The following is a 12839-nucleotide window of genomic DNA, read 5'->3' as shown; positions in this document are numbered from 1 at the left end:
TGTATCCAGGCAACTAGAGGAAGCCAACGTTCAGAGTTCACATGGAGTAGGATAAGTGACCGTCCAAAATCTTAAGTGTTTGGTGGACATTTCAGCTACCAGTGAACTGGAACTGTGAACGGAGTAACATAGTTTATTGCAATAATATTGGCAAAAACATGTTTCTGTTTGCAACATTATGTTGCTATGAACTAGGGCTGGGACGAGTCCAAATTTACTACCCGGGTACCCGACACCCTATTACCCGGCCCTACCCGAATACCTGCCATAGGTCTCAAGAGTTGGGTACAAAATGTCCGAATCGGAATTGTTTTATCGCAGCCCTGGCAAAACTATTGAGATACATGTATAAAACGATCTGATCATGCATACACTGCAGTTGATAGACGCTTTATACTTACTCGAACATATAAAAGTCACGAATGCTTGCATAGTGAGAAAGAAATGTGAACATAAGTTATACTTGTAGTGTAACCATTGAGTTTTATTGTTAATGGCATTACAGTATATAACGTGACTTACCTCCAGGACCCCGTTCCACAAAGCCATCTTAGCGCTAAGTCGGTCGTAACTCCCATTGTTTAACACTGACTTACGACGTCGTAGCGCCATGGACACTAAATATAGTATTAAGTGTCCATGGTAGCGCTAAGATCGCTTTGTGGAACGGGGCCCTGGTCTGGTCATGTGGGTACCCGGGTCCTTCACAGGACCCTCCCGACCCGAGTTACCCGTCCCAGTCCTAAAATGGACGAATTCCTTTTATATAAATTCTATATGGTTTCTTGCTTCAGACAAAATACAATCAACCTGGACACGGCCCAGTTTTCAACAGCAACAACAACTGCTGTCTCCCCGGGGCGGTGGCGAATTAGTTGTGAGGTGACCGAGCATGCTGCGAGTAAGGCGATCAGAGTTACTTCCCTTGTATTGTCGCAAGCCGCGCACCACACTCCGAACTTAGCATAACACCACTGCCACAGGCTAATTTGCATATCACGTGACCGGACTTTTCTTGTTTGTAAACAAACGTGAATTTTCAGAAATCAGAATAGGACGGATTCATGCAATTATTTTGGGGCGCTGTACATTTTGTTTTGCATAATTATATAAATATGTTACTTCAACTGCGACAGTGAGTTGCATCACAATACATACGAGGGGTGTTCATTAAAGATTTCCCCTAAACCACTTAGGGTTATCATATTTGGTTGAAATTTCACATGTGTAATGATACATGTATCTATGGGTTATGTCTGAATTTGCATGACCGAACTATTAATCTTACCACTTTTACAGGTGTTATGATCGAGTAGGGTGGAGCCAGTAGAATACCGAGCAGTGATTAGGTTTTTATATTTGAAAGGTTGCACACCAAAAGAAACTTATGGGGAAGATGCCCCATCATATGACGTTGTTAAACACTGGCATCGCCAGTTCAAGTGTGGTCGGACATCTGTGGAAACAGCTGCCATTCCTGGTCGCCCCCATTCAGCCATTGATGGGGACACTATCCATCAAGTGGAGACCGCAATTTTGGCAGACCGACGTATAACTGTTCGCCAGTTAGTACAAGATGTCAAGATCAGTGTAGGGTCTGTGGAAAAAATCATCCATGACAATTTGAACATGCATAAGGTGTCTGCACGATGGATTCCCAGGTTGCTCACACCTTTCCAAAAGCAGGAACGAGTCAATTGCTCAAAGGATCTTTTGGACATGTGCCAAAAAAAACCAGGCAAACATTTTTGACAGACTTATCACACAGGATGAAACATTGGTCCATCACTATGATCCTGAGACTAAAGTTCAGTCGATGCAATGGAAGAATGTGGAGTCACCACCCCTAAAGAAGGCACGTGTCCAACCCTCTGCAGGCAAGGTCATGCTCACGGTGTTTTGGGACCAGCACGGAGTTGTGATGATGGATTTCTTGGCAAAGGGTAACACAATTACAGGAGCTTATTATGCTTCACTGCTGCGGAAATTGCAGGACGCTATCAAGCTGAAGGGGTGTGGCATGCTGACCAAGGGTGTCCGTCTCCTGCAAGACAATGCTCCAGTACACAACTCTCATGTTGCCCAGATAGAAGCGCGGTCCCGTGGCTATGAAATCCTTCCACATCCTCCTTACTCTCCTGACCTTGCACCATCTGACTTCCAACTCTTTCCAACCATGAAGTCATTTTTGAAATGAAAACGTTTCACAGATGATGAAACACTGATTTCTGAAGTCAAGTCCTGGTTTGAAACGCAAAATGAGGGCTTTTACAAGCGAGGTCTCCATAGTTGCATAAAACGATGGGAGAAGTGTGTAACTCATGGTGGTTCCTATGTGGAGAAAGACTAATACCCATGCCAAGTTTCATTCCACTAGGTCCATCGATCGGAAGTGGGTCAGGGGAAATCTTTAACGAACACCCCTCGTATTTACACATCAACATGATGTGGGGCTTCGGTGATAGCACGTGGCGCCGTACCACCAATGTAAACATAGGATAACTACGCAAATGGAAATTTTTCACGATTTAGTATATTTTCTCAGAGAAAGTTAACCATTCTATGACATATTTATATCTAGATATGTAGACTTGTAGAAAAAGGAAGATGGAAAACATATGCAATGCGGGTCGCATTGTGTATGCTTATGAAGACATACGAGAATTACGCCCTTGGTCATTCTTAGTAGGACCCGGTTATGTACAGCTGATAGTGTCTCCCCATAACGTTTCAATACAGGAGTGGGTTCGAATCCCGGTTCACCCCGATTATGTTTCGATGTCTTTGGTCACAATACCCGTGCTCGTGGATTTCACCAAAGTGGAAAACGTCTGAGACCTGCATCACGTCGGGCTTTCCTCCCACATTAAGATGACATGCGGTGATATAACTGGAACACTCTTCAAAGCGGTGTTAAAACCCTACTCACTCACTCACTCACTCACTCACTCACTCACACTCACTCACTCACTCACTCACTCACTCACTCACTCACTCACTCACTCACTCACTCACTCACTACAGGACCAACCCTCTTATTATAGAACTGGTCAAAAATTAACTGAACTTAATAATGGTTCAGGTTCTTAATTGAAATAATTTCGTATTCATTATTGTTCATATTACACTTCTGCCTATTTTAGAATCTATGTCCTCATCAAAAATCGATTTACTTACTCACCATGCCAAACAACAACATTAGGCCACAACCAATTCATAGCTCTATATAAATCTTGTGATTCCGTTGCCCTAAAACCATATGTTGGTTTTCAGGCTGAGATTAGGCGCATTTACCACACCACTGACTCCATACCTTGCTTAAACAACGACGGAAATAGATATAAAAGGCTACAATTATCCGCAATGGCTTAAACGAGGAAGATCATATTTGTGTTTTTGAAAAGATGCATATTGTATTCCATTAGTTAAATTGAAAAATACCAGAGGAACGACAGGGAATAACTGATTATCAATGGAACACTTTTAACTCACAGGTGTTCGAGTAGATTGTCCTTTAACAGGGAGTACGGGTGGCCTAGTTAGCTGTGCTTAGCTGCTTGTCGTGGATGTGCCAGAAACCTATGATCGTGGGTTCGAATCCCGGTTCGCCCCGATGTTGTCTCAAGGTCTGTCAGCATCATACCCATGCTCGTGGGTTTCACCAAAGTGGTGAATGTCTGAGACCTGGGCTTTCCTCCCACATTAAGCTGACACGCCGTGATGCAACCGATATCCTGTTCAAAGTTTCGTTAAACCAAACTAACTCACTCGCTCACTTACTCACTCACTCTATGTGTGAACGGAGATATACCTGCTGTGGAAATTTAGAGGTATGTCACCACTGATTTGAAATCTCTTACTTATCTCATAAAATGTAGAGGTATCAAATCAATTAGAGGTCTCAAATCTCAAATTGAAAACCCCAATAGGTTTATCTCCTCTGCAATAAATGTCAAAAGAACAGATGTTATCAGTCTTCAAAACCTGTTTCCTTTGTTATTTGAATCAATTGGTGCCGATGGAAAAACAATTTATTTGTTGTGGCCTAGGATGTACATTACGGTACATTATCTACATCCGTCTTGTCTTGTTTCCGCAGACGGGATGGTCGCCTTCTTCGACGTCCGGAAGTGTGATCGTCTGCTCTATCAGCCGACTTACCTCAGCAACCTACGCAGGCACTACATTGCTGCGGAGGAAATTATCTGGGACTACGGACCAACAGGCAGAAACTTATTTAATGGCGACTCACTCACCGAACAAGGAAGGTTGAGTACAATGACATTGTTACAGGCGTATCCTGTAACCAAACATACTGCGCTGTCGCTTTAAGTTGAATAACGAATGATGAAAGCAATGGCGGATATATAACGCAAACACGGAATAAACACGGAATAAACACGGAATAAACACGGAATAAACATGCATGCATCAACTTATAATTGATTTTACTCATGTAGCGTCTGCCCGGAGAGCGGGATCGATCCCGGGCCGCATCATACCAAAATACGCTAAAAGATGGTACTTGTTGTTAACCTGCCTGTCGCTCTGCATTTAGGGTATATGCTAAGAACTGGTCGGCTCGGAAGCTGTATACTATGTTTGAGTGGGGTATTCTTGTTAAAGAGAGGGGGCGGTCGGGTAGCCTAGTGGTTAAAGCGTTCGCTCGTCACGTCGAAGACCCGGGTTCGATTCCCGACATGGGTACAATGTGTGAAGCCCATTTCTGGTGTCCTCCGCCGTGATATTGCTGGAATATTGCTAAAAGCGGCGTAAAACCATACTCACTCACTCACTCACTTGTTAAAGAGCGGCGTGGTGTCTCAGTGGCCTATTACTATAAAACCGATTAGTATAATAACAGACGCACGCACGCACACGCACGCACGCACACACACACACACACATGCATGCATATCTTTATTCACGACGGGTAGTTAGGATATTCACCGGACACAGATCCGTTTCCTATACTTTGATATAGACTTAGGTGAGGTGAGGTGAAATGGGGTTTAACGTCGCGTCCAAGATTATTGCACTTATATAGCGACGTGCATGTACGTGTGTGTGTGGCTGCTTGTACTAGTCCGGACTGATGCCGATTTATAGTGCTAGCTCACTGAGATACCATGCCGCAGTTTAACATGAATACCCCACAGACACAGTATACTGACTCCGAGCCGACCAGTCCTTGTTTTAGCCCCTTAATGCCGAGCGCCAGACAGGCTAACAACAAGTACCATCTTTCAACGTCTTTTGGTATGACGCGGTCGGGGATCGAACCCCGGACCTTCCGCTCTCCGGGCGGACGCTCTACCACTAGACCACGGAGGCGGTCTATAGACTTAGGTCAGTCTTAGCGCCACGATCTCTCTTTGTGAAACGGGCCCCAGGTTCGAGTCAGGGTGGTCCCTGCGGGGAATATTAATATACAACATGTTCTACTAATGTCCTGACACTGTTCCGGTAAGTGACTTCAGGCCTCACCCCATCTTCATTTCAGTGAATCTGAAAAGTATTTCAAGCGAGACAACCACCACATTGGCGGAGCCTACAAGAAGGCCGTCTTCAGAGCATATGACGACTTCAAGTTCCAGACCAAGAAAATCCAAGATGGCCGCCGAAAGCATGACGGTTTTCTTGGTCCCGTGATAAGAATCGAGGTTGGAGATTTGGTTCAAGTCACCTTCAAGAACATGGCCAGTCGGCCGTACTCCCTGCATGCCGAAGGCGTGAAGTTCAGGAAGAACAGCGAGGGGTCCGAGTACAATGACGGCAGTGACGGTGAGAATACGGCATACTCGATTATCCAGTGTATCATATCTCCTTTTCATTCGGCTAAATTCCCTGGACCCATTCGACAACAAATTTTCATCTCGGAGGTGACGTCAGCATTCAAATATCTCTTTCCCCTAGCTTGATGCAGAATTTCTCTCGCTTACAAGTGTACGGCTACATGTAGCGTCATGCTATTTGAATATGGCTCTTAACGAAGCTGTTATGGCCATTGGTTCAGGGTATTCATCGTTACAAATAGCGACATAATCCACTGGGTAATCGAGGCGTTGTCATGGGTGGGCGCCAACATTCTCTCGGATTTTTGCTTAGACAACATATTTTACAATCTTATCATTAGCTAATAATATGTGCTGTCCGTAAATAATATTAATAATGACAATAACAATAACAATGATAATAAAAATGATGATGATGATGATGATGATGATAATACTCATCATCAACATCATCATCATCATCATCATCATCATCATCTTTGTTGCGATTGTTTTACATCATAGTAATTGAAGCAACAGATCAGTGTTGGCATGACTGAATCGAACCTAGGGACTGCCTGTTTGCCCTACCTTGTGTGTTTTTAATTCGACTCGGCTACGTCCACGTCCATACTTCCATGACCTCCATACGTTAGGCTTCTGCATTAATTGCATGCGGACTGACTAATCTGTTAGAGAACCGTACGCAATAACAAGGATAATCCATACATGTTTATTTCAACTAATGTCAGGCTATCGGAGCCAATTTGTAACGTGTGTTTTACCGTTCCCATTATTGCGCTGTTCCTACAGCAATTGCCGACAACAGTGTGCCCCCTGGCGGGATCAACACGTACTACTGGACAGTGCCGGAAGAGATGGGACCGACTGACAGCGACCCACAATGCCTAACCCGGATATACACATCCGGTGTCAACCCAATTAAGGACATGTATAGTGGCTTGATCGGTCCACTGCTTGTATGCAAACGAGGAACTCTTACTGGACGCAATGAGCAGGTACGTATAACGGGGTGGGGTGGGTACATACACTGTTTTCAGACACCTTACCCTCGTACCCTCTAACCCACCCAGTCACTCACCCATTTGCTCACTCACTCATTAACTCACTCACTCGCCCACCCACTCACCCCTCTACCCACCCACTCACCCATTCTTATTTGTCAGATTAACGTGGAGAAGGAGTTTCACCTGTTGATGTCTGTGATAGACGAGAATGAGTCGTGGTACCTGGAGGACAACATGAAGCTGGCGGGGATGGATATAAACTCCACACACACCAGCAGCTTCACAGAGTCCAACCTCATGCACAGTAAGTACCAGGAAATAGCTGTCGTGTAGATCCGAGGTACAATCGGTCTTCGGTAACCCATGCTTGTCCCCTGTGAAGATATCGATCCGGGTTAGAATGGGTCTTCAGCAACCCATGCTTGTCCCCTGTGAAAATCTGGGTTTCAATTGGTCTTCAGCTACATATGCTTATCCCCCGTCAAGATCCGGGTTAGAATTGATCTTCAGCAACCCATGCTTGTCCCCCATCAAGATCCGGGTTAGAATCGGTCTTTAGCAACCCATGCTTGTCCCCCATCAAGATCCGGGTTAGAATCGGTCTTTAGCAACCGATGCTTGTCCCCCGTGTAGATCTGGGTTAGAATTGGTCTTCAGCAACCCATTCTTGTCCCCCTTGAAGATCCGGGTTAGAATCGGTCTTCAGTAACCTCCGCGAAGATCCGGGTTAGAAATGATCTTTGGTAATCCATGCTTGCCGTAAGAGGCGACTAACGGGATCGGAGGGTCCGGCTCGCTGACATGGTTGATGCATGTCATCGTATCTCAAATGATGCCAGTCACTGGATTGTCTGGTCCAGAATCGATTATTTACAGACCGACGTGCGGCGTTAAACAACAAAGAAAGAAAGAAACAATATTGTAATATGGAAATTGCTGTGTGCTTGGTGCAGGCATCAACGGTCTGATGTACGGGAACCTGGAGGGGCTGGACATGTGCGCCGGTGACCGGGTCAGCTGGCACGTCTTTAGTGTCGGTACAACTGTTGATATCCACTCCATGTATTTTCATGGCAACCCATTCTCTCGGGTCCACACCCATCGCAGCACCACCTTCCTCACCCCCGGGTCGAGGAGGACCCTGTATATGACGCCCAAATGCGCAGGTAAGTCACAGAGTAGCCTCTGACCTTGAAATACAAATATCTGACACATCCAAGCCTAAGTACTTTGCCAAATCTAGATTTCCTCAGTTTCAGGTCTGAAAATTAAGATACTCTCTGTGCTCCCTTCCAACAAAATCAAAAGACAATTTAATAAAATCTTTAATTTAGAGACTAAATACAAGTCAATACATATAGATTCTCTCAAATTTTGGTGATGATTTCAAGATGATGGCAAGCTCAATATTAACCACAATGTTTAAAATACGTGACAAAGTTGAATACAGTAAACTACGGTTATAACGAACACGTTTATAACGAACTGACGGATATAACGAACTTACTTTTTTGGTCCCGACTATTTGCTGTAGTTATGCTGTATATGCTTATAACGAACTACGGTTATAACGAACTTAAACTAGTAGTCCCTTTGAGTTCGTTATAACCGTAGTTAACTGTAGTTATACATATATGAAGGTCCCCAGTTTGTAAAAAAGTTCAGTGAAAGTTATTTCATACCCTGCAGGAGAGTGGGAACTGACCTGTCAGACTGACAACCACTTTTTGGCCGGCGAGAAGACGTTATACAGGGTGTCGAGATGCGCCTCCAGCAGCGTGCAGGTTGACGCCGGGAGGGGGAAGGAGCGCGTGTTCTACATTCAGGCAGAGCAAGTGGACTGGGACTACGCCCCGACAGGTCGCGACGTCACATACAACAAACCCCTTCCATCAAAATATGAATACAGGTTCGTTTCTACTGCAGTTCGAACTCCGTGTGAGATAAAGTTCCCATTGGAATGTAAAGAATTTTACTATGAATTTGGAAATTGCTCGATTCTGATTGCTGAATCAGAGGTGTCAAATCACAATAACCATCTCTGACTGAAACAACCGACAGCATCAACGCGGAATTCAGATAATTTATAGAAAGTACTTTTTTCTCGGACATTGTCGATAGGCATTTATAAATGATAATATGTACAGCTATGAGTTACAAAATGCAAATTTTGGGTTACAACGTATAAGAATATTCAAAGTATGGGGACAATACATTTTGTGCAGAAACACGATAGAGTGTATTTGAAGTTTTAAGGCCCACAGCGATTCGAAGCACTGTCCCACCTAGAGTTCCTTGCGGTCGACTTAGTAATGCTAAGTCATCACGCGATCAATGGTATCATGACATCACACTCTGAACAAGATCGGCTATTTCCGCTGTGGTTACGGAAAGGGCCGAGGTTGGCCGAAAGATGGCGCCATAGCATTCTAACGTGAGTTATGTATGCATCACATCTTTTTGAAAACACATAAAGTAGTGAAACGGAAAATTACCTTTATTTTTCTTTTTTGGTTTGACGCAAGCAAAGGGAAAACCCATATTTACCGACAGTATTCATGAGTACTCGATGTTGCCGAAAAAGTTCATATTTGAAACCTTTTGCTGACGCTGTCGGTTCCAAATGAAATGTCAGGGCATCAAATAATTAATAACACCTGCAAATCGGAAAGCGCATATATCCTAACCTACCAATCAGAAAGTCCATGGGTACATCCTTAATAATTAAGAAACATTAATGATTTTCCCCAAAAATATTTTACAGACAATACTTGAAGGTGCTCTACCGAGGCTACACTGACGCATCCTTCAAGACGTTGATCAACGGCACTGGGGAGGAATACCTTGGCATGCTGGGCCCCGTAATACGAGTGGAAGTAGGGGACACGTTAAAAATTGTCTTCAAAAATAAGGCAGACCGACCCTTTTCCATCCACCCACAAGGCCTGACCCACAACTCGGGTGGGGCGTCAGTCCCGGGTCGATTACGGCCCGACCAGCCTGCCGTACTTCCAGGCCAGGTTCACACATATCTATGGAAGGTTCGCAATGCCTCTGGGCCAGGTATAGCGGACCCCAACTGCATAAACTACCCCTATTATTCCGACGTGAATCCCCTGAGGGACGTAAATACAGGGTTGGCTGGAGCGCTGGTGGTGTGTCGGCCGGGGACTCTGGGAAGTGAAGGGCGCAGGTTAGATGTGGAGAAGGACTTTGCGAGTTACTTGACCATTGTAGACGAAAGACAGAGTTGGCTGGTAGACAAGAACACCGAAAGATGCCAAGGACGGCTTGGTGTCATGGCCACCAAATTGGGACGGTGTGCTCCGAGGTCATTCTACGGTAAGTGAATTCGTCATGTTGTCCTTCGCCCTTTGAATTGACGCAACGTATGCGACACTGCCTTTTCAGTGAGTGAATGAGAGTGATTGATTGAGTGAGTCGATAGGCGGATGACTGTGTGAGCTGGAGGATACGGTTGGAAAGAATGGTGTGGATACTTCGCAGATTCAATGTGTGAGTGATTCGAATGGCAGGTAGCTCAGTGAGTACATGAGTTGGTAAGTGTCTGGAGTGAGTGAGTATGGTTTTACGCCGCTTTTAGCAATATTCCGGCAATATCACGGCGGGGGACACCAGAAATGGGCGTCACATATTGTACCCATGTCGGGAATCGAACCCGGGTCTTCGGCGTGACGAGCGAACGCTTTAACCACTAGGCTACCCGACCGCCCCGTAAGTGTCTGGATATACAGACTGGTGAATGGTTACACTGTCCCATGTAGCAATATCGCAATCGTATTACAATTACAGGGGGACACACTAGCTTCATGATCATGAGTTGTACAACGCCCATCTTCCCGAGGCAAGGGAGTCCACTGACTGTAAAAGTCTAGTTTCCACCCTTGCAGAACTAGGCTGGAATTATGGAGTTATTGTGTCTGGACTATCGAGTCTATGCATATTCCAATCAAAATCGCAAAACGAATTCCACATCCGGTTCGTTAACTACATGGATTTCAACTTGCAGATTTCGGTCGACTGCAGAATTTGCAAGGGATGTGTACCGTCAACTGGGCGTCGACAAATATTTTCTTTATATCTCTTATATCTACATTTTTTAATCAAGGTGCTCCCGTGATTTGATGCATTTCGCGAGTTAAGACCCGTTTTTTACATTATGGATCTTGATCATCTATCAAATCATTTTGAGTGGCTGCCGCCAGTTTATTTTAAACAATTACAAGTGATGTGAGAGTTGGAATCTGATTGGGCAATAGTGGGGACATAGAAGGGACATAATATAGAAGGGCTACGATCGAGCCCAGAAACTCCAACCTAGTTGGTAGTTGGTGGACTGGACTTTAAGAGTAGGTTAACTCCCTTGTCTCGGGAAGGGAAACCTTTCTCTTTCTTTGATTAAAAACCCCATCAGCATGAATCGTAGAGACGTCAACACGCATATAAACTATAAACATCAACTGACGTCATACAAAGTGCTGACATACCGATGCATTGCTCTACATTTCAGTAATAAATGGCTACATTTTCGGGAACCAACCACTGCCCACAATGCCCCAATGGTCTGTAGTTGACTGGTACCTGATGACGCTGGGAGATCAAAATGACCTTCATCCAGTTCATTTCCATGGCAACAACATATACTTGTATGATGGGAAAATCCACACGAGTGACGTCAGTCAGCTGTTTCCGGGAGTGTTTTCGACAGTGCGCATGTCTGCAATAAACCCCGGCAAATGGTTGTACCATTGTCACGTGAACTACCATCTAACATCGGGTATGGAAGGTATGTATGAAGTGAAACGGAGGAAGATGCCCCCGGATTGGGATGAAGACGACAAACTCTAACGCACACTCCGTCGCAGTGGTGACTCAGCATAACACCACTGCCACAGGCTAATTTGCATATCACATGACCGGACTTTTCTCTTGTTTGTAAACAAACGCGCTTTTTCAGAAATCAGTATAGAACGGACTAATGCAAGTATTTGGGGGCGCTTTACATATTGTTTTACATAACTATATAGATATGCTACTACAACTGCGACAGTGAGTTGCATGACAATATATATTTATGCATCAAAGTGACCGTGTCGCTAGCTCTCCGTTGGGCTTCTTTGACAGCACGTGGAGCCGTACAACCAATGTAAATATAGGATAACTACGCAAAAACAAGTAGATTTTTACGTATTTGCATACTTTCTCAATGAAAGTTAACCATTCTTTGACATTTGTTTATGAAAATGTGTAGACTTGTCAAACATGAAACGGATGAAAAGCATGCAATATCTTGAATGGACTGTGAAAGATGTGACGAATCGTCACATGGCGCTGGCCTGTGACAGAGGTACTATGCTAGCTGGCTGCCGGCCGCATGGAACTCTGGGTAGGAGAGTGACTCTAACGCTTACGTCAACAGCGACGTCAACGTCATTTCGTCCTCCTCGTGCACGCGGCTACAACGTGCGAATGTTGATGAAGACAGAAGCAGATGTATTACCAATAGCTACAGTGATTTGCATTCACTGAATTGTTGCCATGGTTTCACATGATACATGTAAAACACTCAGATTGGCTTATTTAGAGCTTTCTGCTGCGTTGTCTACTGGCTATACAGTCTGTGTATAATGCTGTTTATGAGTAAGTCGCAGTAACTGGAGGCTCACATAAACATAGTATTGTTGTTAGAGATCAAAGCAGCTTTCAGTGAACAATATAAACTAGTAGACGTTTTAAGAAACGATAGTTTTTTGAAAAAATATTTTTTATTCAATTCAGTTTATGATGTTTCGTATTTTCCAATAAATAACATGACACGAAATATTATACTTGTTAGGTGGAGGTTACAAATGTATACAGCAGATAGTAAATTATAGTTAGCTAGTTAGGAAACGTGTACAATATCATGTTATAAGGTGGCAAAACTTGCAGGCTGTGTTTGCTATGCTTATTGGGGTCATCATTAGTTAGTGAGTGAGTGAGTGAGTGAGTATGGTTTTACGCCGCTTTTAGCAAT

General features: G+C 44.3%; 1 protein-coding gene across 1 annotated transcript in view; it reads left to right on the top strand.

Moving 5' to 3' along the window:
- The window catches only part of LOC124124444 (hephaestin-like protein), a 40925-nt gene extending 29106 nt beyond the window's left edge, over positions 1-11819 (top strand). Inside the window, exons 6-14 of the mRNA XM_046487617.2 lie at positions 795-901; positions 4100-4268; positions 5504-5784; positions 6588-6793; positions 6962-7106; positions 7756-7968; positions 8492-8711; positions 9567-10144; positions 11334-11819. Coding sequence (XP_046343573.2) covers positions 795-901; positions 4100-4268; positions 5504-5784; positions 6588-6793; positions 6962-7106; positions 7756-7968; positions 8492-8711; positions 9567-10144; positions 11334-11671 — 2257 coding nt within the window. The 3' untranslated portion in view covers positions 11672-11819. The remainder of the gene's footprint in view (positions 1-794; positions 902-4099; positions 4269-5503; positions 5785-6587; positions 6794-6961; positions 7107-7755; positions 7969-8491; positions 8712-9566; positions 10145-11333) is intronic.
- Positions 11820-12839: the final 1020 nt, after the last annotated feature.

This window comes from Haliotis rufescens, unplaced genomic scaffold (genome assembly GCF_023055435.1).
Source record: "Haliotis rufescens isolate VD_foot unplaced genomic scaffold, xgHalRufe1.0.p SCAF_12, whole genome shotgun sequence".
NCBI classification, from domain to species: Eukaryota; Metazoa; Mollusca; class Gastropoda; order Lepetellida; family Haliotidae; genus Haliotis; species Haliotis rufescens.
This window is presented reverse-complemented; position numbering and strand designations above follow the sequence as displayed.